General features: G+C 57.0%; 1 protein-coding gene across 1 annotated transcript; it reads left to right on the top strand.

Annotated features, from left to right (window-relative positions):
• Positions 1–9,262: 9,262 nt before the first annotated feature.
• Positions 9,263–23,408, top strand: UNC13D (unc-13 homolog D). The gene is made up of 32 exons (XM_036394637.1): positions 9,263–9,319; positions 11,421–11,453; positions 11,695–11,802; positions 12,476–12,535; positions 12,751–12,817; positions 12,898–13,075; positions 13,201–13,245; positions 13,606–13,674; positions 13,854–13,923; positions 14,258–14,362; positions 14,625–14,717; positions 14,941–15,044; positions 15,239–15,356; positions 16,119–16,243; positions 16,522–16,612; positions 16,890–16,946; positions 17,033–17,130; positions 17,364–17,415; positions 17,699–17,829; positions 18,071–18,191; positions 18,753–18,893; positions 19,038–19,136; positions 19,623–19,829; positions 20,003–20,071; positions 20,370–20,449; positions 20,668–20,773; positions 20,848–20,919; positions 21,040–21,123; positions 21,375–21,495; positions 22,060–22,183; positions 22,609–22,814; positions 22,904–23,408. The coding sequence occupies exons 1-32, from the start codon at positions 9,263–9,265 to the stop codon at positions 23,005–23,007; spliced, it is 3,195 nt and encodes a 1,064-aa protein (XP_036250530.1). The 3' UTR covers positions 23,008–23,408.
• The last annotated feature ends 1,160 nt before the right edge of the window (positions 23,409–24,568 follow it).

The raw sequence follows: 24,568 nt of genomic DNA on the forward strand, positions 1-24,568 counted from the left end.
ACTCTCTGTGCAGCTCTTAGGCCAACAATCAGAACAAATCCATGAGGTTCTTTTAAAACCTTTCCTCAGCTAAGTGTGCTTGAGAGAGAAATATTTAGATATCTGCTCTCATGGGAGCTCCATGGCTCGAGCTGAGTCACTTCCCTTAGAGTGGAGAAGTGACAAGAGCTCCAGAGACACCATGAGGTTTCTGTCTGGCAAAAGGGAAATACACTCAAAGGATGAGTCAGGCTGGAATAAATGAAATATTCCTTAGCATGGGCTAAATCTGGAGTTAGAGCTGTGGGTTTTCCACACTGGTTTGAGGTTGAATGTTCCCATTCCCCCAGGCTGGAGCTGGGCACGGTCTGTGGGGAGGGGAGGAGGAGCAAGCCAAAAAAAAGAGATTGGGCGTGGTCTCGCTGTGTTTGGGCTGTGCTGGCGGGAAGTGAAGCGCGTTCTGGGAGTGCTGGGCCGGTCACACGGGCAGCCAGGCTCAGGCAGGCATTGGGCTGAGTGGAGCAGCACGATTTGGGAATCCAGATTTGTGGGTGCTGGTGAGAATCCCTGCCAAAACACCCAAGTCTGGCTTTGGTACTCCCTGCCATTCCTCGATGGGAACTGGGAGCTGTTCTCTGCTTGGGAAAGGGCTCAGGGAGGGTAGGAGGGTCACCAGTCCTGCTGCCCACACAGAATGTTTCAAATATTAAAGCAGGGACATGCAAATTGAAGTCTGCTGCTGCCCTGGAAGCCGTGTGGGAGTAGGGCAGGAGGAAATGTTGTTCACTGACACGTCTCCAGGCCTGGCCCCTGCCTCAGTGATTAACTGGCTGTGCAGCAGGAGGCTGCCATGTGACACCAGACTGGTACCATTAAAGCCCAGCAGCTGGCTGCTGTGATACCACTGAAGGAAGAGAGCAGGCATAGGGAGCAATTACTGTTGGGTGCTTTGACAGAGGCAGATTTTTCCACCACCACCTACAGCTGTCTCTTTGATGTCACTTGGGCTCTTCAGCTGAGAAGTCTCTCCCTGCCCCTGATGCTGGGAAATGCAGCTGCTTCCCTCCTCTGGGGGCTGTGGGGTAACTGGGTATTTCCAAAGTGCTTTGAGATCTTGAGCAAAGAAGTGTTGCTGCAGGAACCGCAGGTGCTGCTGACAGATTTCCTGCTGTCAGCCCTGAAATCCTGGTGCTGTCTCTGGGGGCTGGGGAAGTTCTTTACCTTGGAAGGATTAGCCCATCCTTAGGGATTAAGAATCCTTACCCTGGAAGGATTGCTCCATCCTGGGTGTGCTTGTCTGAGGTTGCCTCCAGACAAAGGAAGAAACAGAGTCCTCCTCTTCCTCCACACCATTCTGCCCAGCTTTTACCTCAAATGCTTCAACTTCATTAATTTCTTCCTGCTGGGGGGATGCACTAAGCAGTTGTAGGGAGTGGGGTTAAGCCCACCTGGCCAGCACCTCCCTGTCCTGTGTGTGCCTTCCTTTGGAGATCATGAGGACTTCCCACCACTCTCAGAGCTGCAGATGCTCAAAGTGCTTCAGCCACATGATGGACACTGAATTATGAGCTCTGCTCACAGCACTGTCTCCCTTTGCAAACACTGCTGGAGGTGGCAGGAGGTGTGGGGTGAAATTTGGATCCAGCTGCTCCCAGAGCATCCAGGAGCAGAGCCAGCCCTTGCCAGAGAGCAGCTCCTGTTGCTCACAGGCACCACCCCCTGTAAGGAGCTGCCAGGGGTGTGTTGGAGGTGAGTTCTGCCAAGGCAGGCTGTGATCAGGAGGAGTTTCAGGTTAAAGCTGCACAGAGAAGAGAGGTTTGTGGGTGGGGATGGAACGCTGAGATGTGCAGGGTGGGGATCTTTATTTCAGTCCAGGCTCTCTCTGCAGCCACAGCAGGTGTTACTCACCTGTGTGCCTCTGGGGTGAGTCAGCTCCAAGAGACTGGAACCAGTATTTCAGCTCCCTCCTTGCTCAAGGGCTGGTCCTGTGCCACCAGGAGAGGCCCCACTGGGACACAAAGTGCCCCAAGTCACCGGGAGCAGGAGCAGGGACTTGGACCTGCTGCTGGTGGCTGCTGGATCTCACCCCTGAGGGTGCAAACAGACCTGGATCCCTCCCTGCTGGCTCCTCCCAGCCCACCTGCCATTCCCTACACAGTTCCTATGGTTTCTGGACGCTGGAGCAAAAGGTATCAGCTTGGCTCCATTTACCAGCTCAGCTCAGCAAATCCTGTCTTTATAAACTTTTCCTTTCCCCTGCTCAAGTCGTGTCTCCTCCTCCTCCTTTTCCATGTCCTTTGCTCTTTGAGGGCTGGGCTCTGGCTGGGACACAGTGGCACAGACTGACTGCAGCAATATTCCATGTTTTGGTGTGTCCCTCTGGAATGTGGGGGCGGTGGGAGGGGTTGTCCTGCAGCCTCCTCCCATCACAAAGCTGTGGCTCCATGGAGATTGCTGGGCTCCTCTGGGGCTTTGGCGAGTGTGTGAGGAGAATTGTTGGTGGAAAAGCCATGGGGAGAATGCTCTGTGCTGGAGCTGGTCAGTAATTTGGTATCTGTGCTCCAGAATAACCTGGTTAATGGGCACCATGGGGCATGGAAGTACCTGGGTGTCTTGGTTTGAAAAGAGAGATGTGTGCTAAGGAAGACAGGAGCCTCCCTTGAAATGAAAAATGTAAACCCCCTCCCTCTGAATTATTATAATTTTAAAATTAAAGGGCTCTAGGCAAAGATATGGGAATGGGAATAACAGTTCTGTACTAGGAAAATTAAAAATACAAATGCAATAGTACAAAACAGAAACCAAACCACTGCCAGAGTCAGAGCATGCCCTGCCCCCTGTGTGTCAGGGGGTGGCACAGCCCCATCCCATGGGGGCTCAGCCCTCCTGCAGTGCCAGCTGTGGCTCTGCTGGAGCAGGGATCCTGCACAAGGGGGGAGTTTTCCTCTGCAGCTCCAGGGCTGCTGGAGATGGGCCTGGGCTCCCTCTGGCCATGCAGGGCAGCAGAAGCTGCTCCTCTGGCAATGCACTGGGCAAAGGCTGCTGTGCTGTGCCAGCACCTCAGATTGGATCCAGGTAGGAATGCTTGGCTCCTGCCCTGGGCGCAGCATCTCCCCATGGGATGCTGGAATTGGATCAGCCCTGCAGGGACACTCAGTGGCCATGGACAGCAGAGATCTCCTGCAGGGAGGGTTGGCTGGGGGAGAGATAAAGAAAAAACTGCCCAAGAACAGCAGAGAACTGCCCCAGCTCTGACAGATGGGAACAGAACACACACCCCCACTAACATATTTCAACCTATGACACTGGGTGTCACCCCCAGGTTCTTCCACCTTCACAAGCATCCCCCTGGCCCCTCCTCAGCTCAGGCACATGCTGTAGGTCCTGCTGCTCTCAACTCAGCCTCCATATTGGCTTTGAATCAGCAAATCAACCAGCAAATAAATTGGCTTTGAAATGTGTCCCCCATTCTCTGTCCCTGCAGTGAGGGGATGGTAAATCCAGTGTCTGAAATGGAATTATCTCACTGGGAGAAGGAAGTGGAGGACAGCACATGACTGTGATGGTGAAAACATTTTAAAGTGGTCACAAGGTGCTGTGAGGCAAATGAGAGACATCCAGGTCTACACATGAAGTCTGTGCCTTCCTCAGAGTCATCCTTGCATGTCCCTGCTGGCAGCTCTTGTGACAAACCTCTGCTCCTGCACAGGCAAGGGGAACAGAGCTTTCACAACTGCCCTGTCCTGTGTGGGTGGCTGGAAGTCCCCTTGGCTCTTCCCAGAGGGATGGAGTTTGCCCTGACATCCTTCTAAGCTGTCCCAAATGAGGTGGGATATCTGTGTGTTCCCCACTTCCTTCCCAGGTGCCATCAGATTTTGTGAGGTGCCCTAAAGTGCTCAGGAGAGCCTGTGGCAGGGGAGATGTGGGGTCAGGGCAGGAGTAACTGGAGGACCCCCAGGAAACAGGGAGGGGGGACTGACATCCCTCCTGGGTATGGGATCGTGGCCCCACAGCACTCAGTGGGTGCCAGGGGTTTATCTCACCTGGGCAGCCCCAAAGAGGGCAAACAGGGATGTCTCTCATTGTGAAACACCTTCCCTTCCTCTCCCCTGCCTGCTGCCTGCACTGCCCCCTTTGCCAAAGCCTGGCAGGCGCCCCTGGGTTCTGCAGAGTCATCGGACCCCGTGCTTAAAGGAGAAGTGAGGGAGGGACATGTTGAAATCAGTTTTTTGACTATTTGCCCATTTCCATCTGAGAGATAAGAGTGAGGCCAGGCTGCGGCTTCAGGATCAAGACAGGAGGTAGGAGATAAACCACTGTTAATGCTGGTGGAGGGTTCTTTCCTAGCAGGTTTTCCTTTGAGGGGAAGATTATTCCCTATAAATAAGGTGATGATGCTTGTTCTTTGGAGATCTGTTTTCTCAGCAGCACCTATAACCCCATTCACAAGTGGGCTTTATTTATATTGGGGACAGGTATAAAAGGTTTTCCTTTAGGATTATTTGTTTTTAACAATGATTTGTTTTTAAAAGGAATGTAAGGCTTCACATTGTGCATATATATGTTGGTTATTTTGGGAGGCAGACTGACAGCATGGGAAGCAGGGGCTGTTTTGGGGAATGCCCACCACCTCCCTTTAGAAAGTCCTGCCTTGGATGTCTGGGATGTTTTGCTAATTGTCTGCCAGTGTGAGTTTATCAGGATTGTCTCTACTAACCAGAAATCCTCACTCCTTCTGGAGCTGCTTTTAGGGCTTCTCTTATTATTTCCTGGACAAAGAGTAACTCGAGGTGCAAGTACTGGAGCTCAGGGCTTTTTGTCACTGGTATTTTGTGGAACAGGTGGCTGCTGGTAAAACCCGGGGGAAAAAGGATATTTGCTGCTTTTGAGAGCTGTTCACCAGACAGCTCTCCCCTGGCACCCACAGAGGCTCGAATCCATGTGATCCCTGCACAGAGTCCTTCCCAAGGACCCTGCTGGCTCTGCTGGGAGCTGTGAGCTCCCACCCTGCTGGGCTGTGCCTGACCTTTCCAGAGGGCATTGCAGCCCAGTGCAGTGCCCAGCTGGGGAAAGGGCTTTTAAACAGACACTTCCACACTGCAGCTGAACTTTTGCTTTCTAAAGCCTGCACAACCCCAGCCCAGCCACCAGCTCCTGGCTGGAGGGTCACTGCCTGCTGTTTAGCAATGGTTATGGCTGGATTTTACTTCTCCAGTGTTACAAGGAGGAGAGAAGTGGATTTGAGGATTGACTAAACTCTTTCAGCTGTTCTCTCTGTGCTGGTTGAGGCAAGAGACATCCTGACTGCTGTTATATTTTGTTGGCAAGGAGCAGTGAAAGATGTGAGCAGCTCAAGGATGCTGAGTCCATGTCCTGCCTTTACCTCTGGGGCTGCTGTTTGCTGGGCCAGATTTTGCTTTTGCAATCAAAGCTAAAAGCAAAGATGACAGCAATGGTTTCCAAAGGCCATTATGCACTCCTCTCTAGCTCCCACTAGCAACACTTTGCAAGGGAGCACAGAGCTGATGTCCCAGATCAATAAACTGCATTTGTGTGTGTCATGGGACAGGAATCAGCTTCTCCACCACATCCCCCCCATCAGCAAGGGAGGAGATGCTTTGAAGCTTTGCCCAAGGCGCGCCAATGGAAAAAGGCTGGATAAAGCCAAGGCTGGGGCTGGCAGGGCTGGGTGAGCACCTCTGAGCATCTCTGACAGCAGAGGGAAGGGGCATCCTCAGCAGGTGGGGGTGAGGAAGTGGCTCCAGTGCCAAACTGGGGAGTGCACAAGAAGGGATTCTGAAGCTCAGTTCCTTGGGACACCCAATTTCTGGTAACCTGGGGACAGTTACCAGAGCCCTCCTGACAGGGGAGAGAGCAGAAGTGTAACAAGCAGCTTTTTTCAGACCTCAGGGGACAAGGCTGAAAAATCTCAGGAGTGCATTTCAGCTTTTGGGTGTCTGCAGCTTTTGGGTGTCTGACTGTATCTCTGGATTTTTATTCTGTAGATTACCTTGGCATCCCCCTGCTCCTGGAAATTCACTGTTTTTATGCTGTGCAGCCCCTCTTGGCCCCAGTCCTGTGCTGGATGACCTGGATAAAGAAAATCTGCCCCCCACATCAACCCCCTGCCTCTGTTCTCAGCCCTTTCTCCATCTCCTGGTCCCACAACTTCAGGGAACCCCTTTTGCCATTAACCTGCTCTTACAGGGTCCCAGGGCAAAGGGAGGTTGTGTCTTTCTTAAAGGAATTAAAAGAGTGCAACCTGCCTCAATTAAAGGAGTGGATGAGTGCAAGGCTGGAAGGAACTGGCTGCCTGCCCTCATCCTCTGGCAGGGCTGCTGCTGCCAGCATCCTCCTGCAGCCCTGCTTGGAGCCAGCGTGCTGTGGGGCTCTGTGCTGATGCACTCTGAGTCCTTCTCTGCTACTGAGGACACAAACTTTCCAGTGCAGTTTCCATGGCCATGGTTTCCTGTTTGGGTTCAGCACAAATCCCTGAGTGCCTGCACAGGACCACTGATCCCAGTGCGGAGCCACTGCCATCTGTGTTACATCTGAAACATCTTTTTTTAAATGGGTTTTGGATCATCCAGGGGCCAGAAAGGTGTGGGGAAGACAAAATTTCCTCTTGGGGAGTCCCTGCCCTGCTGCACAGGGCCTGTGGCTCCTCAGCAACCCCAGCAGTGACACCAAACCCCAGCAGTGACTCTGAGCAGGGGCTGATGTCCTTGTCCTTGCCAGGGCTCTGGGTCTGCCCATGAGCACCAAATGCTTGTGCAGCTCAACAGCTCCTCCAAAGTCCAGGAGCTGTGCCTGTAGACACAACACACCCAGGAGCACACGGGCTCTGCCCCTGGCCATCTCCTGGTGCCCAGCCAAGCCTTCCCCCACCCAGTTTGTTATCAGTGAGAGCATCCTGATAGGGATCTGCCAGGGGAGGGCAACTGCCTGGCAAGCTGCAGTCTGATAAAGTGTTTACAAGAATGAAAGCTGATGATAAAGAACAAGATTTCCACGTCATTTCTTTCTGCTTTTTTCTCAGTAACCAGCTCTTTCTGGACAGCCCGTTTGGGAAAAGGTCACAGGCCCTTTCTGATTGCTGTTCTTGGCTCTCTACTGTTTCTGTTCTCAGCCCAACCTTGTGCAACTCTCCTGGGTGTTGCAAGGACTTCTCATCCTGCAGCTTTTGCATGGGGTTTCAAATTCCCCATCCCCCGGGGCTGAAGACACCCGGGGCTTTCTGCCAGGTCCCTGTCTCTGCTCTCAGGGCATGAAGGATCCCAAAATCAGAGCCCAGACCCTTTGTGCTGCCTTCACAAATCCTCTCCATCACCCCCTTCCCCTCTGGGCTTTTCCTTCTCAGGACTATTTCTCTCCACTTTTATTGCAATGCTGCGAGGGCCCCCACAAAAGAGGAATGATGATGAGGACTCCATTGATCTCAGAAGGCTAATTAATTACCTTATTATACCATATTATTCTAGACATCTAAAACTGAATCTGCCAAGCACTCAACCCTGCACACAAGAGCACACACTGCACAGAATCTTGTGACTGTCAGCCCACAGTCCCCACACACACACACCTGGCCCTGATAGGCCAAGGAAACAAAACACTGTGGGTAAACAATCTCCATATTGCATTCTGCTTTGGCACAAACACAGGCACAGCAAATGATGTGTTTTCTTTCTCTGCTGTTCAGAGAATGTGAAACCCAGAAATATTCTTGGGAAGAATTGGTGCCTTGCTTTTCCCTGTGAGGGGAAATTTGGCTACACACTTGCTCCCAGTTCCTTGCTCATAAGTGGTAGCAGGGGCTTTCCTTTTGCCCCCACGCCGTGTGTGCCCCACAGTCCCCACGGTGCTGGGGAGCAGGGCTGGGGGTGCTGGGGAGCAGGGCTAAGGGATGGTGGTGTTAGGAAAATTAATTTACAAACACCAGAGGTTTATGTGCAAAAAGGAGACAGAGGAGTCCTTTGACTTTATTTGAATAACGGGAGAGGCCATGGGGCATTCCCCTGGGATCTCTCAAATTTTTGGAGAACACAGCCTCCTTTTTATCCCAATTTCCCTCTCTCTTTCCCCCTTGGCTGGGGTACTTGAGAGGTTCAGACGTCCTGATACACCTGATACTGAAGATTCCCTCTAATGTATAACCCTCCCTTTTCATTTTTAATTCTTACAGAATTTAGGGGTTTTTCTTCCCCATTGTTTCTTTCCTCTCTCAATGTCTAATTTTGTTTCTCAGCAAACCTAAAGTTTATTTGTAAAAGCAAATATCTTTTTCCAATCATCCATCAGTGGAATCCTTCCCATTGTTTCTTTTATCTTTCTGAGCTAGTGTTATCTACCAGCAGACCCACAGCTTGTTTGTAAAGACAAATCTGCTACTCCTCTCACTGGGGAGCAGGGCCAGGAGGTGCTGAGGAGCAGTGTTGGGGTGCTGGAGAGCAGGGCCAGGAGGTGCTGGGGAGCAGTGTTGGGGTGCTGGGGAGCAGGGCCAGGGGTGCTGGGGAGCAGTGTTGGGGTGCTGGGGAGCAGGGCCAGGGGTGCTGGGGAGCAGGGCCAGGGTTGCTGAGGAGCAGTGTTGGGGTGCTGGGGAGCAGTGTTGAGGTGCTGAGGAGCAGTGTTGGGGTGCTGAGGAGCAGTGTTGGGGTGCTGGAGAGCAGGGCCAGGAGGTGCTGGGGAGCAGTGTTGGGGTGCTGGGGAGCAGGGCCAGGAGATGCTGGGGAGCAGGGCCAGGGGTGCTGAGGAGCAGTGTTGGGGTGCTGAGGAGCAGTGTTGGGGTGCTGGGGAGCAGGGCCAGGGGTGCTGGAGAGCAGTGTTGGGGTGCTGGGGAGCAGTGTTGGGGTGCTGGAGAGCAGGGCCAGGGGTGCTGGGGAGCAATGTTGGGGTGCTGGGGAGCAGGGCCAGGGGTGCTGAGGAGCAGTGTTGGGGTGCTGGGGAGCAGTGTTGGGGTGCTGAGGAGCAGGGCCAGGAGATGCTGGGGAGCAGTGTTGGGGTGCTGGGGAGCAGGGCCAGGGGTGCTGAGGAGCAGTGTTGGGGTGCTGGGGAGCAGGGCCAGGGGTGCTGAGGAGCAGGGCCAGGAGATGCTGGGGAGCAGTGTTGGGGTGCTGGGGAGCAGGGCCAGGGGGGGCGCCGGTGTCCCGGGGAGCTCAGCGAGGAGCCCCGAGCTCGTTTCCGCTCAGTTAAAATGGCCACGCTCTGATAAGGGCTGTGGTTTCCTCCTCGGAGCAGCGAGCTGCAGGCAGAGCTGCAGCCCGGCCCCACGCTCAGCCTGCCCCAGATGGATCCTGCTGGCCAGAGCCCCCCGGGGAGCCTCCCCGGGGAGGAGAGCCCCGAGGTAGGTGGATTGGAGCTCAGGGGATGATGGGGAGGTGTTTGAGGGGCGATGGCAGCAGGCAGGTCAGGGTGGCTGTGCCCAGGGGGCCTTGGGGACAATGCTGGGTGCTGAGGCTGTAAAAGGGGAATGGGGGAAAAGAGAAGGAAAAGGGACCAGGGCCTGGGTGTGACGGAGAGAGGGGGGCACCTACCCAGGTAAATGGGCACCCCAGGGTGAGTACAGGGTCAGCTGCAGCTCTGTGCCCCCACTGAGGGTCCCTCTGAGCCCCTCTGGGCTGTGCTGCCACAGCTGCCCCCACGCCCTGCTCCAGGCCATCCCAAAATGACCAAGCTCCCTGTGGGTCCCCTGTCTGTGTGTCTGTCCTGGTGAGATGGGAGCCAGAGCTCTGCCCGGTGCTGCTGGGAGCACGAGGGCACAATGCCCCACGCTGGGCTCCTGGGATGGTCTGTCCTGGGACTGTCCCCCTCTCAGGGACTTGTCTCCCCTCCTGGGTGCCCCTGTCCCTGCTGCCTCCCCACTGCTGCAGCTGCTGGGCTGGGCTGATGCTGGGGGTTGGATCCAGACCTGGATTTAAGCAACACCGCTGGATTTGAGCTGGGCTCTCAGCATGAGGATTAGCAGCAGTAAACACATCCTGGTGGCTCAGCTCAGCTTTAGCTTAGCCAGTCCCATGTGCACATGTGGGATCTGCACACCACGGAGCAGATCCTGCAGCCACCGTGTCTGGGCAGAATGGAACAGCAGGGAGCTGCCCCAAAACCAGCAGGGATTCTCCCCCTGCCCTCCTGGGCTACCCCACTGCTGGGCGAGGAGCAGATGCTTGTGTCTTGCTGATAATATATAACAGCAGCAGAGAAATAAAGTCCTTTTTCTGTCCCCTCTGTGCTTGTGACCTTGCAATGGGGCAGCACTGACTGTGGGGATGCTGAAAGGTTTGGGATGGGGCCATGCCCCCATGCCCTGGCACAGGCAGGACAGTGCCAGCTGCAGCAGAAGGTGCATGGAACCAGGCTGGGACCTCCTGAGTGCAACAGGACCCTTTCACAGGGGGCTGCTGAGCCACCAGAGCCCCCAGCAGCCACCACTGGGTAGAGGGAGGGATGTGGAGGCAGGTGGGAGAGAAGCAGCTCAAGGGTTAAACTTGCTGGGGCTGGAAGGGTTGAATTCAGTCCAGATGGCTGGGGGATTATGCCAGCCCTAGATTTGCCATAAGCAAATGTTAATGTTCAAGCTCAGGGTTGGTTTATTTTTTTCTGTTAGGGGCTCCTAAGGTCACTTTGGGGCCTGGGCTGACCCACAGGTAGGATTTGTCCGTCCATCCATCCATCCATCCATCCATCCATCCATCCATCCATCCATCCATCCATCCATCCCCACAGCCCTGCATGAGCAGGTGCTGGGACCATGCTCTGCAAACCCCCCTCAGCCCAGAAAAGCCCAAACTCATTTTAAAGACTTCTGTTGCATTTTTTGGTGTCATCCCCTTGTACTCCCAGAGGTTCCAGTGCCAGGACCCGTGACAGATGGCACGGGGACACCAGTTCCCTTCCTCTGGCACTGTCACCACTCAGATTTCATTCCTGTTTGGACAGTCAGAGCTGTCCTGGGCATCCTTCACGTGGGGGATGAGCAGTGCTCCCTTGCAGCTGTCAGAGATTTGTAGCAGTGCACCAAATCCTGGTGGCTTTTGGCATCTCCTTGGCCAGCCTGGAGCTCCTCACTGTGCTCTGGCCCCTGCCCTGTCCCTCAGCTGCTCTGCTCTCCAGCCTGGTGCTGCTGGAGTGAGTGGCTCTGGGGTGACAGGTGGGTTGTTGGCTTTTAAAGCCTCCTGGGGGTCACCCCAAGCTGGTGCTGCCACCCTCACAGCCCCCTCCTCAATTAATGGCACTTGGGGGTGAAGCCCCCTGTGCTGCCCTGCTGGTGGGTGATGGGGGACATTGTCCCTCAGCCATGGGGTGTCACAGCATCCTTTGGGACATCCCATCCTCATGTGTTGTGGGTGATGCCACCCCAGCCTGGCTGCCCTGCCCTGTCCGGCCACGACTTCCTCCTCAAACCATGCCCTTGATGGGAAACCTCTCTGCTCCTCTTCTCTCCCCAGATGGATCTGTCCCACCGCTTCTCCAAGGAGGAGGTAAGAGTGTGGCCCCACTGTGGTGTCCCTTGGTGGCACTGGAGGGGGTGGCAGTGCTGCAGGGGCTTGGGGATGTGGCTCAGCTCCCCAGGGACAGCAGGTGGATGCAGGGGGCGGCAGGGCCTGGCACGGAGCTTGAGGAGGAAATCCTGCTGCTCCTGGGGGATGCATGGAAATCCTGCTGCTCCTGGGGGATCCCTGCTGGCTGTCCCCACGTGAGGTGTCAGCACTGTCCCCACAGCTGGCCCTGCTCTATGAGGAGGTTCTCTACACCATCCGGCACCGCCTGGGCAAGCCCGAGCAGCAGCACGTCGGGGACTCCCAGGAGCTCTACTCCTACGTGCAGAAGGTGCATCCCCTTCCTGACAGCGTCCCCAAAACCTGTACCCTGACTTGTCCATCCTCCCAGCTACAGGGCATGGTAGGGGTCTGTTATGCCCCAAGCTCACATAGTGAGTGTTTAAAGAGACTTTGATTTACTCTGGTGGTTCACAGGAGACCACAACATTCTCAGGAGGCTGAATAACAAACTTTTACTTGCAAACTTGAGAATATTAATGTTGAATAAGGTTGGGCTTTCCATGTGCCAGGAGCTTGGGCTGGAGCCTCCAGGGGCCAGGATGTGGAGTGCCCCATCCCACCTTGCAGAACTTGCCCTGACCCCCACCACACACAATTTCTCTCTGGTTGTTTGGAGCCAGTAATCATGAGGGTCACTCAGAAGGAGCTTTTAACAAGCACCATGAAAGATGTAGCAGCAGCATCCAGCTGGAGGGCTGGGAGCATCCTGTGGCTGGGAAATATTAGCCCTGGGGAGAAGTGTTTATCTTAGGCTGGGGATGGTGGGAAGAAGGCTCTCCCTCAAGAGCTTTCAGCTGGTCCCCAGCCTTTCTGCTGGACTCAGCCACTCTCCTCTCCCCTTGGGCTGCTGCTGGCTCCCAGGGAGCAAAGGGAAGCCCCTGGCTGCTCTCCAGCCCCTGTTAACGGAGCAGAATCCATCACCAGCCCCAATATCCACACAGGCTTTTGGCATGGACGCAGAGGAGCACGGTGTCATCATGCAGCAGGTCATGGAGCTGGAGGTACAGTGTCCCCAGTGTGCAGCTGGGGTGCTGCTGAGGGGCTGCAGTGCCTCTGAGACCCTGTGGTGGGGATTTGGGGTGCCCTGGGGTTGTCACTGCTTGGGTGGGAGCTGATGGCAAGGTCCTGCTCCAGCCCCATCCTTCCATGCAGGGTTGATCCTTCCTCTCAGGCTTGGTGACCCTGCACATTAATATCTGTTTATTCATTTTTCCAGAGCCCCATTTACTGCCTGAAAGCCACTGTGAAGGAAGCCAAGGGAATTTTGGGTAAAGATGTCAGTGGTAAGTGGAGGGAGGTTGTCCTGTGGGAAGAGGGGCAGCTGCTGCTCCCGAAGGGAATTCCCAGAGCTCTGCTCCTGCAGGGCTCAGTGACCCATACTGCCTGCTGGGCATCGAGGCCAGGAGCCAGGAGCCAGCCCACCCTGACCACAAGAGGAGGATGAAGGCTGTGGTCAAAGACCTCATCCCTGAAGACCAAATCCATCGCACCCAAGTCATAAACCAGACCCTCAGCCCAGTGTGGAACGAGACCTTCATCCTGTAATCCACCCCCACCCCTTGGCTCTGCTCTCTGGGGGGGTGCAGGGCATGGCCAGGGCTCTTGGCTGGGGATGGGGGTTCACTCTTGTCTTACTGGAATAACAGCATCCCCTGGTGCCTTGCAGGGAGTTTAAGGATGTGGAGACAGCCAGCTTCCACCTGGACATGTGGTGAGTGACAGCATCCCCGTGAGCCCAGGCCCCTGCCCGAGGGGGTGCTGCCTCCTGAAGCCAGCTGGGAACCCCTTTCCCATCACTCTCCCTGGAGCAGTGCTCAGTGCAGGATGTGACCTGTGCCAGCAGGGAAAGCCAGGCTGGCTGTGCCCAGGCAGGGCTGGTCCTAAGACCTGCTTTAACTTATGGAGACCCACGTGCTGGCAGATTTGGGCTGGGTTTGGGGGTGGCCTCAACCCTGACATTTCCCTGCTCCTGTGCTTTCCCTCTCCACCGTCACTGCAATTCCCTGCTCTGTTTTTCCATCCCCTGCATTTCCCCTCTCCCCGCCGTGGGTTTTGCCTCCCGCCCTCGCAGGGACTCGGACGTGGTGGAGTCGATGCGGCACAAGCTGGGGGAGCTGACGGACCTGCACGGCCTCAAAAGGTTGGTGCTGGTGTGGCCCCAAGGCTGCTGAGGAAGAGGGGTGGAAAATGCTTATTTGCCTGCTGGGTTTAAAAATCGCCCTTGGAAGGAGGGAGGGAGGAGGGCGGCAGGTCTGTGTCACACGGCCGGGGCACGGCTGCAGGCACCTTCCCACCCCCTCGGCTGTTTGTGCCTTTCAGGATCTTTAAAGATGCTCGAAAAGACAAAGGGCAGGACGATTTCCTGGGGAACGTGGTCGTTCGCCTGAAGGTGAGCCCCGCGTGCCTCCCCTCCTCCGAGGGACTCCCCAGGACTTTCCCCGGTGAAACCTCCCGGGGTCCGGGCAGGATCTAGGCAGGATCCGGGCGGGATCCCAGCCCTGTGCCACACCCAGGATCCTGTCTCAGAGCCACAGACTGATGTCAGGTCCCTCCCTGTGCCACGGTACTTCCAACACAGTCACTGCACATCCTGTGGTTTTAATCCAGTTCTGAACCTTCCTGTCCCATGAACGCAGTGGGATGAAGATCCCCTGGTCTCCGAACGAGATCCTTCTCCTGGGAAGGCTGCCCAGGGCTTCCCCCTTATCCCTCTGTGCCTGCAGGACCTGCACTGCTGGAATGACCAGTGGTACCAGCTGGAGCCACGGACAGAGACCTATCCCGAGCGGGGACACTGTCACCTGCAGTTCCTACTGACGCACAAGAAGGTGGGATGGGATGTGGAAAGGTCCTTTCCATTGCCTTGGCAGGATGGGACAGCTGCCTGTCCCCTGGGGCTTGTCTGGGGGCCACAGGTGCCAGCACAGGGTCTGCAGGCTGCTGGACCCTGCCCTGAGCTCAATGCCAGCACTGGGACCCTGCTCCTGGTGCACCCACAGCCCTTGGCTCTCCAGCCCTGCCTTTTGGGCCCTCTGTCCCCAGGGTGGCAACATCCCTGGTGATGGTTCTCTCTGCCTTGTCCCTTTGCAGAGAGCCACCACCAGCAGCCGGACACAGCCGAGCTACACCGTCCACCGCCACCTGCTGCAGCAGCTGGTGTCCCACGAGATCCTCCAGCACCAGGTACTGCCAGGGCTGCCACCAGCACCAGAAGCAGCCCTCCAGCAGCTGGGCTGGGGAGGCCTTCCTTTGCAGCCCACACCCCAACTCATTGTGTGGTGGGAATGATGCCTGGCACCTTTCTGGGGCTCCCACTCCTGCAAATACACCCCCCATGGTGCCTGTCCTCCTCCTCCTCATCCTGTCTTGCTCCAGGATGCATTCCTCCCCCTTTCCCTCCTGGCAGGCTGGCAGCACCTCCTGGGACGGGGAGCTGAGCAGCCACGCCAGCACCGTGCTGTACCTGCACGCCACACAGAAGGACCTCTCTGACTTCCACCAGGACATGGCGTGAGTACCCCACACCCAGAGCACCACAGGACAGCACCTGGGGCCTTGCTGGGACCCTCTGACCACAGCTGGTCTGTCCCCTGAGCTCAGGTGTTACTCCCTGGGTGCCCCCTGTGCCCCTAGCTGTGACTGTGGCTGGTTCCTGGGTGTTCCCCAGCCCCTGGGGGCTCAGCCCAGCCCTCTCTCCTCCCCAGGCAGTGGCTGGCCTACAGCAAACTCTACCAGAGCCTGGAGTTCAACAGCAGCTGCCTCCTCCACCAGATCACCAGCATCGAGTACCGCTGGGTGCAGGAGCGCCTGAGGCCAGAGCAGGTGAGGGCAGAGATCAGGGAGACCAGGCACCCAGCCCTGAGCCTCTTCTCCCAGGAACCCCTAAAAGTGCCCCAGGCACCCAGCCCTGAGCCTCTCCTCCCAGGAACCCCTAAAAGTGCCCCGGGCACCCAGCCCTGAGCCTCTCCTCCCAGGAACCCCTAAAAGTGCCCCAGGCACCCAGCCCTGAGCCTCTTCTCCCAGGAACCCCTAAAAGTGCCCCAGGCACCCAGCCCTGAGCCTCTCCTCCCAGGAACCCCTAAAAGTGCCCCAGGCACCCAGCCCTGAGCCTCTCCTCCCAGAGGCCCTGGGGCTGTTTCAATCCCCCTGTTTCATGAGGGGCAGGAGACTGGGGGTCAGGGGTGCCAGGGTGTCTGGAGGGCATTCCCAGTGGTTTGTTCCCCCTCTCTGTGGAGAGCCCCTTACCCTTTGCACTGACATCCCCCTCCCCCATCCCTGCCATCAGGTCAATCACAACCCCCTGCAAAACTTAAATATGACCCAATTTCTGCTGCTCCCAGCCTGTTTTCCCAGAGCATCCCTGCACCCTGCTGAGACACTGAATTTTCCATGCATAGCATTGAGGTTTAAGCACAAAGCTCAGTTCAGTCCCTCCAGGGAGAAGCTACCAGAGACATCAGGGTTTTTTTCCCATCCCTGGAGGAGGCTGGGAAGGAATGGGAGCAGCAGCTCCCTCCTCTGTGGTCCTGCCAGCATCTGCCTGTCACTGAGGAGGACGATGCATGTTTACTTTCTTGTCCCCAGAAGGCAGAGCTGGCCGAGTCCTTCCAGTCCCTGCTGACCTACGGGGTCTCCCTCATCCGTAGGTTCCGCATCATTTTCCCCCTCTCTGTCCCGAGGTCCACGGAGAGGCTCCAGTCCCTGCTCCGGTGAGTGGGTCACTGCTGCCAGCTGCACATGGGGTCCTGTGGCTCAGGACAAACCCCTGAGCTTGGCAAAACTCAGTGTGAGCCTTTTCTCCCCTGTCTAGGCTGCTGTGACACTTGTCCTGTGCCACCCCTCATCCCTCGTCGCTCATCCCTCATCCCTGGGCTCCCTGTGGGGATGTTGCTGGGAGGGGAAGGCTCTTTGGGAAGGGTCTCTGAGGGGAGAGGTGCTCGTTTCTCATGGCAGGGGCTGGGTTTCACTCCAGGTTCTCACTTTGCAGGGTCCTTGTCCAGATGTGCAAAACCAAAGCTTTCCGTGAGCTGTGCACGCCCAGCCCTGACCTGCCCCAGATGGTCTCCACAGCTCTGAAGGTACTGGGGGTCTCAGCCCCTGCCCCCAACCCCTGCAGGGTGGGACCCTGTGGGTCTCCCTTTCCTTCCACCCCCTGCCCAATGCCCACACCTCAGCAAATCCACATGGATCACCATGGCGTGGGAAATACCTGCCCCTTCAACCTGGTGGCCCCAGCCCGTGGTTCCCACCACAGGATCTCCCCTCACCCAGGGGACAGGGAGAGTGAAGGGGGTGACAGAGCTGGCTTTGCTCCTCCTGCTTCCCTGCCATCCCACCAGGACTCCTCTCTTGCAGTCAGGCACCACGGAGTGGTTCCACATGCAGAAGCAGCACCTCAAGCCCATGGTGAAGGTCAGCTCCCATCTCTGTCTCTCCGACGTGATAAAGTCACCTCAGAATGTCTGAGCATTCAAAACAAGCTGTTCTTCCCTTTGCAGAGCATAGAGGAGAATAGCAAAGCCTTGTCCAAGCTCCTTCTGGAGGTGATAGAAGATCTCAAACAGTGCCAAAAGATCTGGAATAAATTGTTCAGCACGTAGGTTTCAGTGCTTGATCTCACTCCCATCCACCTTCCCTGGAATCAAGAGTGGCAGGGCACTTTGGTGCCTCATTCCTTGGCCCTTGGGCTCCACAGGTGGGGTCTTTGGTCCCACCTCTGCCCCTTAGGGCTGTGCTGGCCTCACCAGGGCATGTCCTGGGAGGGTTTTCTGGCCTGGCTTTGCCGGGCTGGGGCGGGCAGGCTCCTGAATCCACATTTCTCTCTTGCAGCAACCTGAAGTTGAATATCTTCTCCATTGCCTACCTGGAGCTGGAGAGCCTGGTGAGCAAGCCTGGGCTGCTCTGCCCTCGGGGGACTAAGGTCTAAAGCCAGGCTGAGGTTTTTAGTCACCCTTTAGGTGGCAGCTGCTTCTTGCAAGCTTGGAAGGGGAGCAAGAGAAACTCTCCCTCTGTGCCCATAGAGTGACTATGGGGACTGTTTGACCCAACAAATCTCCTGAAATGCCACCCAAAAGGAAGAGGAATCCCCTGAGCTGACCCTCACTCCAGAAGGAGCCTTCCTGGCCGGGCCTCACAGTGTCCCCCCTGGCCTTGCTTCCATCCAGGTGGCAGAGCATGTCCAGGAGCAGCTGCACAAGGTTGACAGCAGCATGTCCAGACCCACGGCCGAGAGCCTCTTTGATCTCTACAGGAAACTGCAGGAGCTCTATCAGATGAAGGACTCCCTCCCTAGCAGGTATCCAGCCCTGAGAGGGGAAAGATGCCAGAGGGAGGGATCCAGCAGCATCTGAGACAATCTCTGGATCCTTCATCACTAATTGCACAGCAGGCAGAGCAGGCTATTGGTGTCTGGTGTCAATGGGAGCATCACCAGAGGGTTTGGGGCTGATCCCTGGCTGGGGTTGGTGTGAGAGCAGGAGGGGTGATGGTCCCATGCTGCTGCTGTGTGGTTGGAGAACTGATGCCTTCCTCCACAGTGATGGACCTCTGGCTCTGAGCAACTTCCACCAGTGGTTTGAGGAAGCATTGCCCTTGTGGCTGCAGAAGGCCTACACCACCACACTGGAGAGGGCCCAGAGAGCCATCCAGATGGACCAGGTAACGTGGGGAGGAGAAATCTCCCTCTTCCTTTGGGACACTGCAGCTGCCCTCCATGCCCTGCTGCTGGGCCTGGCTCACAGCACTGACACCCACCACAGGTGCCTCTGGCAGGCCCAGGAGCAGCCTGGTTCCTCTGCCAAATGCATAACAAAGTATGTGGTCCCCTGGGCCAGCTGATCCCACCCACTCTGGCCCCACACAATGTCCCTGTGTCCCTTCCCTCGCTGCTCCCTGGCAGCCCTTGTGATCTGAGGACCCTGCATTTGGGCCATGCTGTGAGAATCCCCTTTGGTTCCAGCCTCTCTGAAGAGGGGAGGGAAGGCAGCCATGGCTGCTCTTAGTGGGGTCCAGCAGCACTGGGGGGATGTATGGAGGGAAGCAGGGAGCTCGTGCTGCTCCATCCATCCTCATCTCCTCTACTCTCCAAAGTGGTTGTGTGATGACATTGGGATGTAAGGAACTGATGATGGGCCAGGGAGCCCCGAAGTGAAGGAGCAGCTCTTCTCTCTGGGATGGCATCTCTCTGTTTAAGCTGTGTTTGCCTTCTCTGCCCCTCAGCTGAAGCCTTATGGGTACCACAAGCACAGCACATCCACTGTTGACCTGTCCACCTGCTACGCCCAGATAATGACAACCTGGCAGCAGCTCAAGTGGCCGGACCCTGAGAAAGCCTTCATGATCATGGTCAATCTCCTGGAGGTTTGTACAGCTGGGCACCAGCACCTGGAGTTTCCTCCTCCTGCACTTGAAGGAGCCAGTACCCCCTGTGATGGTGTTCCCTGAGCCCACAGTGGTCCTCTTGTTGCCTGGCTCAGTCCTGCTGCTTTCCTCTCTGTCCTGCAGGACATGTGCAAGATCTCCCTGATGTACTGCAAGCTCATCAAGGAGAGGGCTGAGGCTCTGTCCCTGAGTGAGCAGAACGAGGGTGAGGCCGCCAACAAGGTTGGTATTGGAACCTGTCCTGGTTGCTTCAGGAAGGGTAGGATTTGGCCCTGGTGTCTGGACAAAGAGTGAGCTGAGCTGCTGAGAACCCAGCTGACATCCTCAGTTTGGGTTCCACAGGGACCAGTTGGCCATCAAAAGCCATGATCCTGGAAAATCAGGAGGGAAATTATGTGAGCAGGGGGAGCAGGATGGGGATGGGGACACAGGTGAGGATGAAAATGAGATTGGAGATGGTGATGGAGATGGGAGTGGGAATAATGATGGAGATTGCCTTGGGGATGGGGATGTGGGATGGGAATGGGAATAATGATGGAGATTGCCTTGGGGATGGGGATGTGGGATGGGAATGGGAATAATGATGGAGATTGCCTTGGGGATGGGGATGTGGGATGGGAATGGGAATAATGATGGAGATTGCCTTGGGGATGGGGATGTGGGATGCTCCAGGGGGTGTGGACCCTGAAGCAGACCCACCTCTCCCAGCTCTGCATCGTGGTGAACAACATCGAGCAGCTGCGGCTGCTGATGCTGAAGCTGCCCTCCCAGCTGGCCTGGGCCCAGCTGGAGCAGCGCACGAGGGGCATCATCGAGCCCCAGCAGATCCAGAATGCTCTGCACAACCAGCTCGACAGCACCGTGGCCTGCCTGGACCATGAGGTCCGGGACGTGGTGCAAGCCCTGGCTACCAAGGTGACCACCTGCCACTGATGCCCCCTTGGCCCTCACCTGGCCCAGAGCAGTTTCACCCAAGGTGTCCTGAAACCCATAATGCTCCTGGGATGGAGACAAGGTGGAGCTGGGCATGGGGAGGCTGGTGCAGAGGACAAAGTCTCCAAGTCTCTTCCTGCATTTCTCCCTGGCAGCTGGAAAAGGGCATTGCCAGACACATCCAGGAGCTCTCATCTTCCAGTGACACCCAGAAGCCTGAGGATGTAGGTATCTGGTCCAGCCCCTCCTGGACCATCATTTTGGGCAGCCATGGATAGCCTTTGCTTGCTTGGCGGGTGCCTCTGTCACTGTCCATCACTGCTCCCTGTGCCTGGGGCACAGGACACACCAGTGATGGGGCCCAGAGCTCCACAGGCTTTGCTTGATGCCCATGTCAGCAGCAGGACCACACCAGGCACAGCCTGCCTGTGTGGGAAGGAGCCCCTCTGGGATCCTCCCTGGCCTGCTGTGCCCTGCTGGATGCCCCCCTGCCCTCCCCAATGCCCTCTCCTCTCACTGCAGTCCATCATCCCGCTCATGAAGTTCCTGGAGTCGGAGCTGCAGTACCTCAATGAGCATCTGGTCCAGGAGAACTTCAAAAGGTGACCAGGGCACTTGGGATGCGCTGTGGCAGAGGCCACCAGAGTCACCATCCCTTGGGCAGGAGCATCCCCTCAGCTCCATGGGGCTTGGGGCCATCTCACTTCAGGGCTGGCAGGATGAGGCACTTCCTTCTGGGGCTTTGCAGAGCCCTTCAGCTGAAGGCCATCCCTCCAGCCCAGCCCCTGGATCCTGCTCACAGCCTCCCTCTCCCCTGCAGCCTCCTCACTCTCCTGTGGCACCACACCCTGTCTGTGCTCTCAGCAGCTCGGGGGCCGCAGGTGCCCTCGGTCCAGCACTGCCAGAGGCTGTTCTGTGCCCTGAAGGTACCAAGGGGAAGCAGGGGGTCCCTGCCAAGGACAGGGGTTTGTTTGGTGGCTGACAGCATCCTTGTCCCCAGAGCCTGGAGCGGTGCTTCCACGCCGAGGGCTGCGGGCTGCCACTGGAGACCCTCCACAGTGAAGCCTTCAGGGTATGGAGATGGGGATGGGGGTCCTGTGGGCTCCTGTGGGAGGAAGGGATTCCAGGGAGGATGTCTCCGGGCTGTGGACCTGTCCATGTGCTTGACCATCACCTCTGCCCCTCCCCACAGATGCTGGAGGCTCACCTGGCTCTCTGCTCCACCACCAGCCGCAAACTCATCCAGAAATACTTCAGCAACAGGATCCAGCAGCAGGTAGGATTCTGGATACTGCTCCCAGCCCCTTCCCACATCCCACCCTTGCTCACAGGCCCTGCCTGTGGAAACGTGGAATTTCCCAGTCCTGGGCTGTTGGGGCAGGTTTTGCCGCAGCATTGAGCAGGAGGGGGCTAAATGCATCCCAGAGGATTCCCCAAAATTCCTGATGAGCCTCTGCCCAACCCTGTGCATCCCCTCCATGATGGGGATGAAGGACAGTGTCCTTATCCTTGTGCCCCACTGCCCAGCTGGACACAAGCTCAGAGAAGTATGGGGCCGTGACTATCAAAGCTCTGTACCGGCCTTCAGAGCAGAAACTCCACGTGGAAGTGCTCAACGCCACCAACCTCATCCCGCTGGACTCCAACGGTGAGTGTGGGTGGGCAGGGCAGCCCCAGGTCCCCTGTCCTTGGTCCCTACCATGCCCCAGTCAGGAGAGATGCTGGTAATGCTTGGACTCTGTCTTGATTTGCTTTTTTATCCAAAGAGGTGGATTTGCGGGAAAAGGAGGGTTATAGCACTGGTTCTGGGTGGTTCAGTGGGATGTGGCAGGCAGGCCCAAGCAGGACACAGTGCCCACGTCCCACTGCTTGTGGCACAAGCCAGCAGCCAGGGCAGGCGGCTTGTCTTCATTATGCAAAGCAGTCGCAGATAAAAAAGTACTCCGGGTGAGCAGCGACCTTCTCCGGGTCCGCCTGTCGTTCGGGGAGCTCTCCAGGAGAGGTCACTGCTCCTGCAGCCAGCCCAGCCGGTCGCTGCGCGGGCAGGCTTGGGGATGCTCCCGCACCCTCCAGGAGCCCGGGCTGGGCTGGGGGTTGCGGTGAGCGTGCCCTGAGCCCCCCTGCAGCCTCCACAGCGTGTCCAAGCCCCCTGGTTGGGTTCATGCCGGGGCAGAGGGGCCAGGGGAGGGGGCTGATGTCTGCACCCCACCAGGCTCCAGCGACCCCTTCGTGCAGCTCACCCTGGAGCCCCGGCACGAGTTCCCCGAGGTGGTGGCTCGGACCACCCAGTGCAAGAGGAATGAGCTGCACCCCCTCTTCGACGAGGCCTTCGACTTGTACGTAGGGGCTGCCACCCACCGGGCCCCGTCCCCACATCCCCTCAGGCTGGGGAGCCTCTGCCATGGGGCTGCCGTGTGCAGGGGGGGGGTCCCCCTCACACCGGGGAGGGTGCGGGGCTGTGCTGGGGCCCTGAGAGGTTTGGGTCACTGCGGGGCTGTGCTGGGGCCCTGAGGGTTTTGGGTCACTGCGGGGCTGTGCTGGGGCCCTGAGGGGTTTGGGCCAGTGCGGGGCTGTGCTGGGGCCCTGAGGGGTTTGGGCCAGTGCGGGGCTGTGCTGGGGCCCTGAGGAGTTTGGGTCACTGTGGGGCTGTGGCTGCCCGTGGAGCACAGCAGGGCCCGAGGGATGGGATGGGATGGGATGGGATGGGATGGGATGGGATGGGATGGGATGGGATGATCCCCTGCCTCCCGTGGCCCTGCAGCTTGATCCCCTCCGAGAAGTGCCGGCAGGAGGGGGCCTGTCTGCTGCTGACCGTGTTTGACTACGATGTGCTGGGCTCCAACGACCTGGAGGGTGAAGCCTTCTTCCCCCTGTGCCACCTGCCCGGCCTTGACACCGAGGAGGATGAGGCTGACATGGGACGGGTGCCCCAGACCCGGCTGCCCCTCATGCACCCCAAGCCCTCGGGTACGTGGTGCCACAGCCCCTGCAGAGCGGGGAGGGGGCTGTGGGGAGCATCTCCCACCATCACTGCCCTCTCCTCTCTCCTCTTGCAGATGAGATCCTGCAGCTGCTGGAGTCCAGGAAAAGGGACAAAGAAGCTCAGGCCTTCGTTAAGCTCCGCAAGCAACGAGCCAAGCAATCCAAGGAGACAGAGTGAGGGAGGGGCAGGAAGATGGCCCTGAAAGGGGAACTTTGGTGGTGTTGGAGCCAGAAGCATCTGCAGGGAGCGTGGGGACAGAGGGGTCCCTGTGCCTGCCCAGCGCAGCTCCCAGCACCCAGCTCACCCCAACCTTCGGGCAGCAGCGCTCCATGAGCCAGGGAGGGTGGGCAGCTGCATTGGAGGGGATTTCTTTGCCTGTAGTAACACTACACGAGGGATGTGGAAGTGTGGCTGTCCCTGTCCGTCCCTCTGGAGTTTGTCACTGCCAGTGCTGCATCTCCTGGCCGTGTCCCCAGCCCTCCTGTCAGCAGCACGACTGATTCAGGCTGGGGACAGCCATGGCCAAACCTGCCTTCATTTTTGGTTTTTCTTTAAATTTTTTAATTTTTTTCCCCTCATTTTCTTGTGGATAAGCCTCTTATTTTAAATGAAAAGCCACAAAGCTGGTGCGTGGGCTGTGTGCTTTGAGGCGGTGGCCCTGTGCTGGCAGCAGCAGCACAGTGGGGTGGGACAAGGCATTTGAGGTCTGGTGGGAGCTGCTGAATTTCTCCTTTTTTAAAATGTGTATGGCTCTTGTGTCTCTTTGTGGTTTTTTTTTAATTTTACCACCAATTTCACTGACCTCCTGGAAGCCTGGGATCTTGCTGGCAATAAAGAGCATCACAGCTCTGGCAGCCAAACCAGGAGGCATTTTGGGCAGCTGACAGCCCAGGCATGGGGTGCAGGTCCCTGGCATCACTCCCAGCCTGTGCCAGGGATCTGGGTCCCTCTGGAAGTGGTGGGAAACTCTGCAGGATGCATCCATGTGGGGTGACCCAGTATTACAGTAAAAATGCCAGACAAGGCAGGTGGTTTTAACAATTTGTTGGGTATTTTGGAGCTTGTTTTCTCTGCAATTATTACTAATTATACACCTGGAGCTCCCTCTACCCCCACCCTGCACGGGGGTGGCCATGTTTGAGCCGCAGCAGGTCCCTGGGAGCTGCCAGGGACAGGGAATTAAAAGCATCCCCCTCCTGGGTGCCTGAGCACCAGCTGCTCCCTGGTGGGCAGAGCAGCCTCTGGGTCAGCTCAGGTCAAATCCTGGATGTGGGGGTGGGAAAAGAAAAAAGCTCCTTTGGTATCTGTGTGACAGAGCCCACAGCAGGAGGGATTAAGGCACTGCGGGCTCTCAAGGAAGCCATTTGCTGGCTTAGGTTTTAGTGCAGAGAAATAATATTCCAGAGCTGGGTCTGGGATTGTGGGGATGCTGTCTTGGGGTGTCATTCAGCTGGGTCCAGCACCCTGTGCCTGCACCCTGCAGCTCATTTGGGGCTGGCACCTGCTGGTAGCCACCTCATGCTTTATTGTGAGGTTTACTCCATGAGGCTGGAGGTTTGAATATGGTCTGAACTAATTTTTAGCTATTTTTTAAAAAATCACTGTGTCCCACCTTGCCCTGGGCAGCCACCAGCCAGGTGTGTCCCAGGGAGCAGGTGGCACAGGCTGACCTCTCTTCTGAGGTTGTTTGCACTGTATTATTCAAAGTGTTTTAGCTGAATTTTTGCTCAGCCACAGG

Source organism: Molothrus ater, chromosome 19 (genome assembly GCF_012460135.2).
Source record: "Molothrus ater isolate BHLD 08-10-18 breed brown headed cowbird chromosome 19, BPBGC_Mater_1.1, whole genome shotgun sequence".
Classification (NCBI taxonomy): domain Eukaryota; kingdom Metazoa; phylum Chordata; class Aves; order Passeriformes; family Icteridae; genus Molothrus; species Molothrus ater.

Bases quoted from the DNA above. Each gene is read 5' to 3' on its own strand.
- UNC13D (XM_036394637.1), top strand. From the start codon at position 9,263: ATGGATCCTGCTGGCCAGAGCCCCCCGGGGAGCCTCCCCGGGGAGGAG. The intron at 20,450-20,667 runs GTGACCAGGGCA...TCTCCCCTGCAG, and splicing joins GTCCAGGAGAACTTCAAAAG to CCTCCTCACTCTCCTGTGGC. The intron at 21,496-22,059 runs GTGAGTGTGGGT...GCACCCCACCAG, and splicing joins CATCCCGCTGGACTCCAACG to GCTCCAGCGACCCCTTCGTG.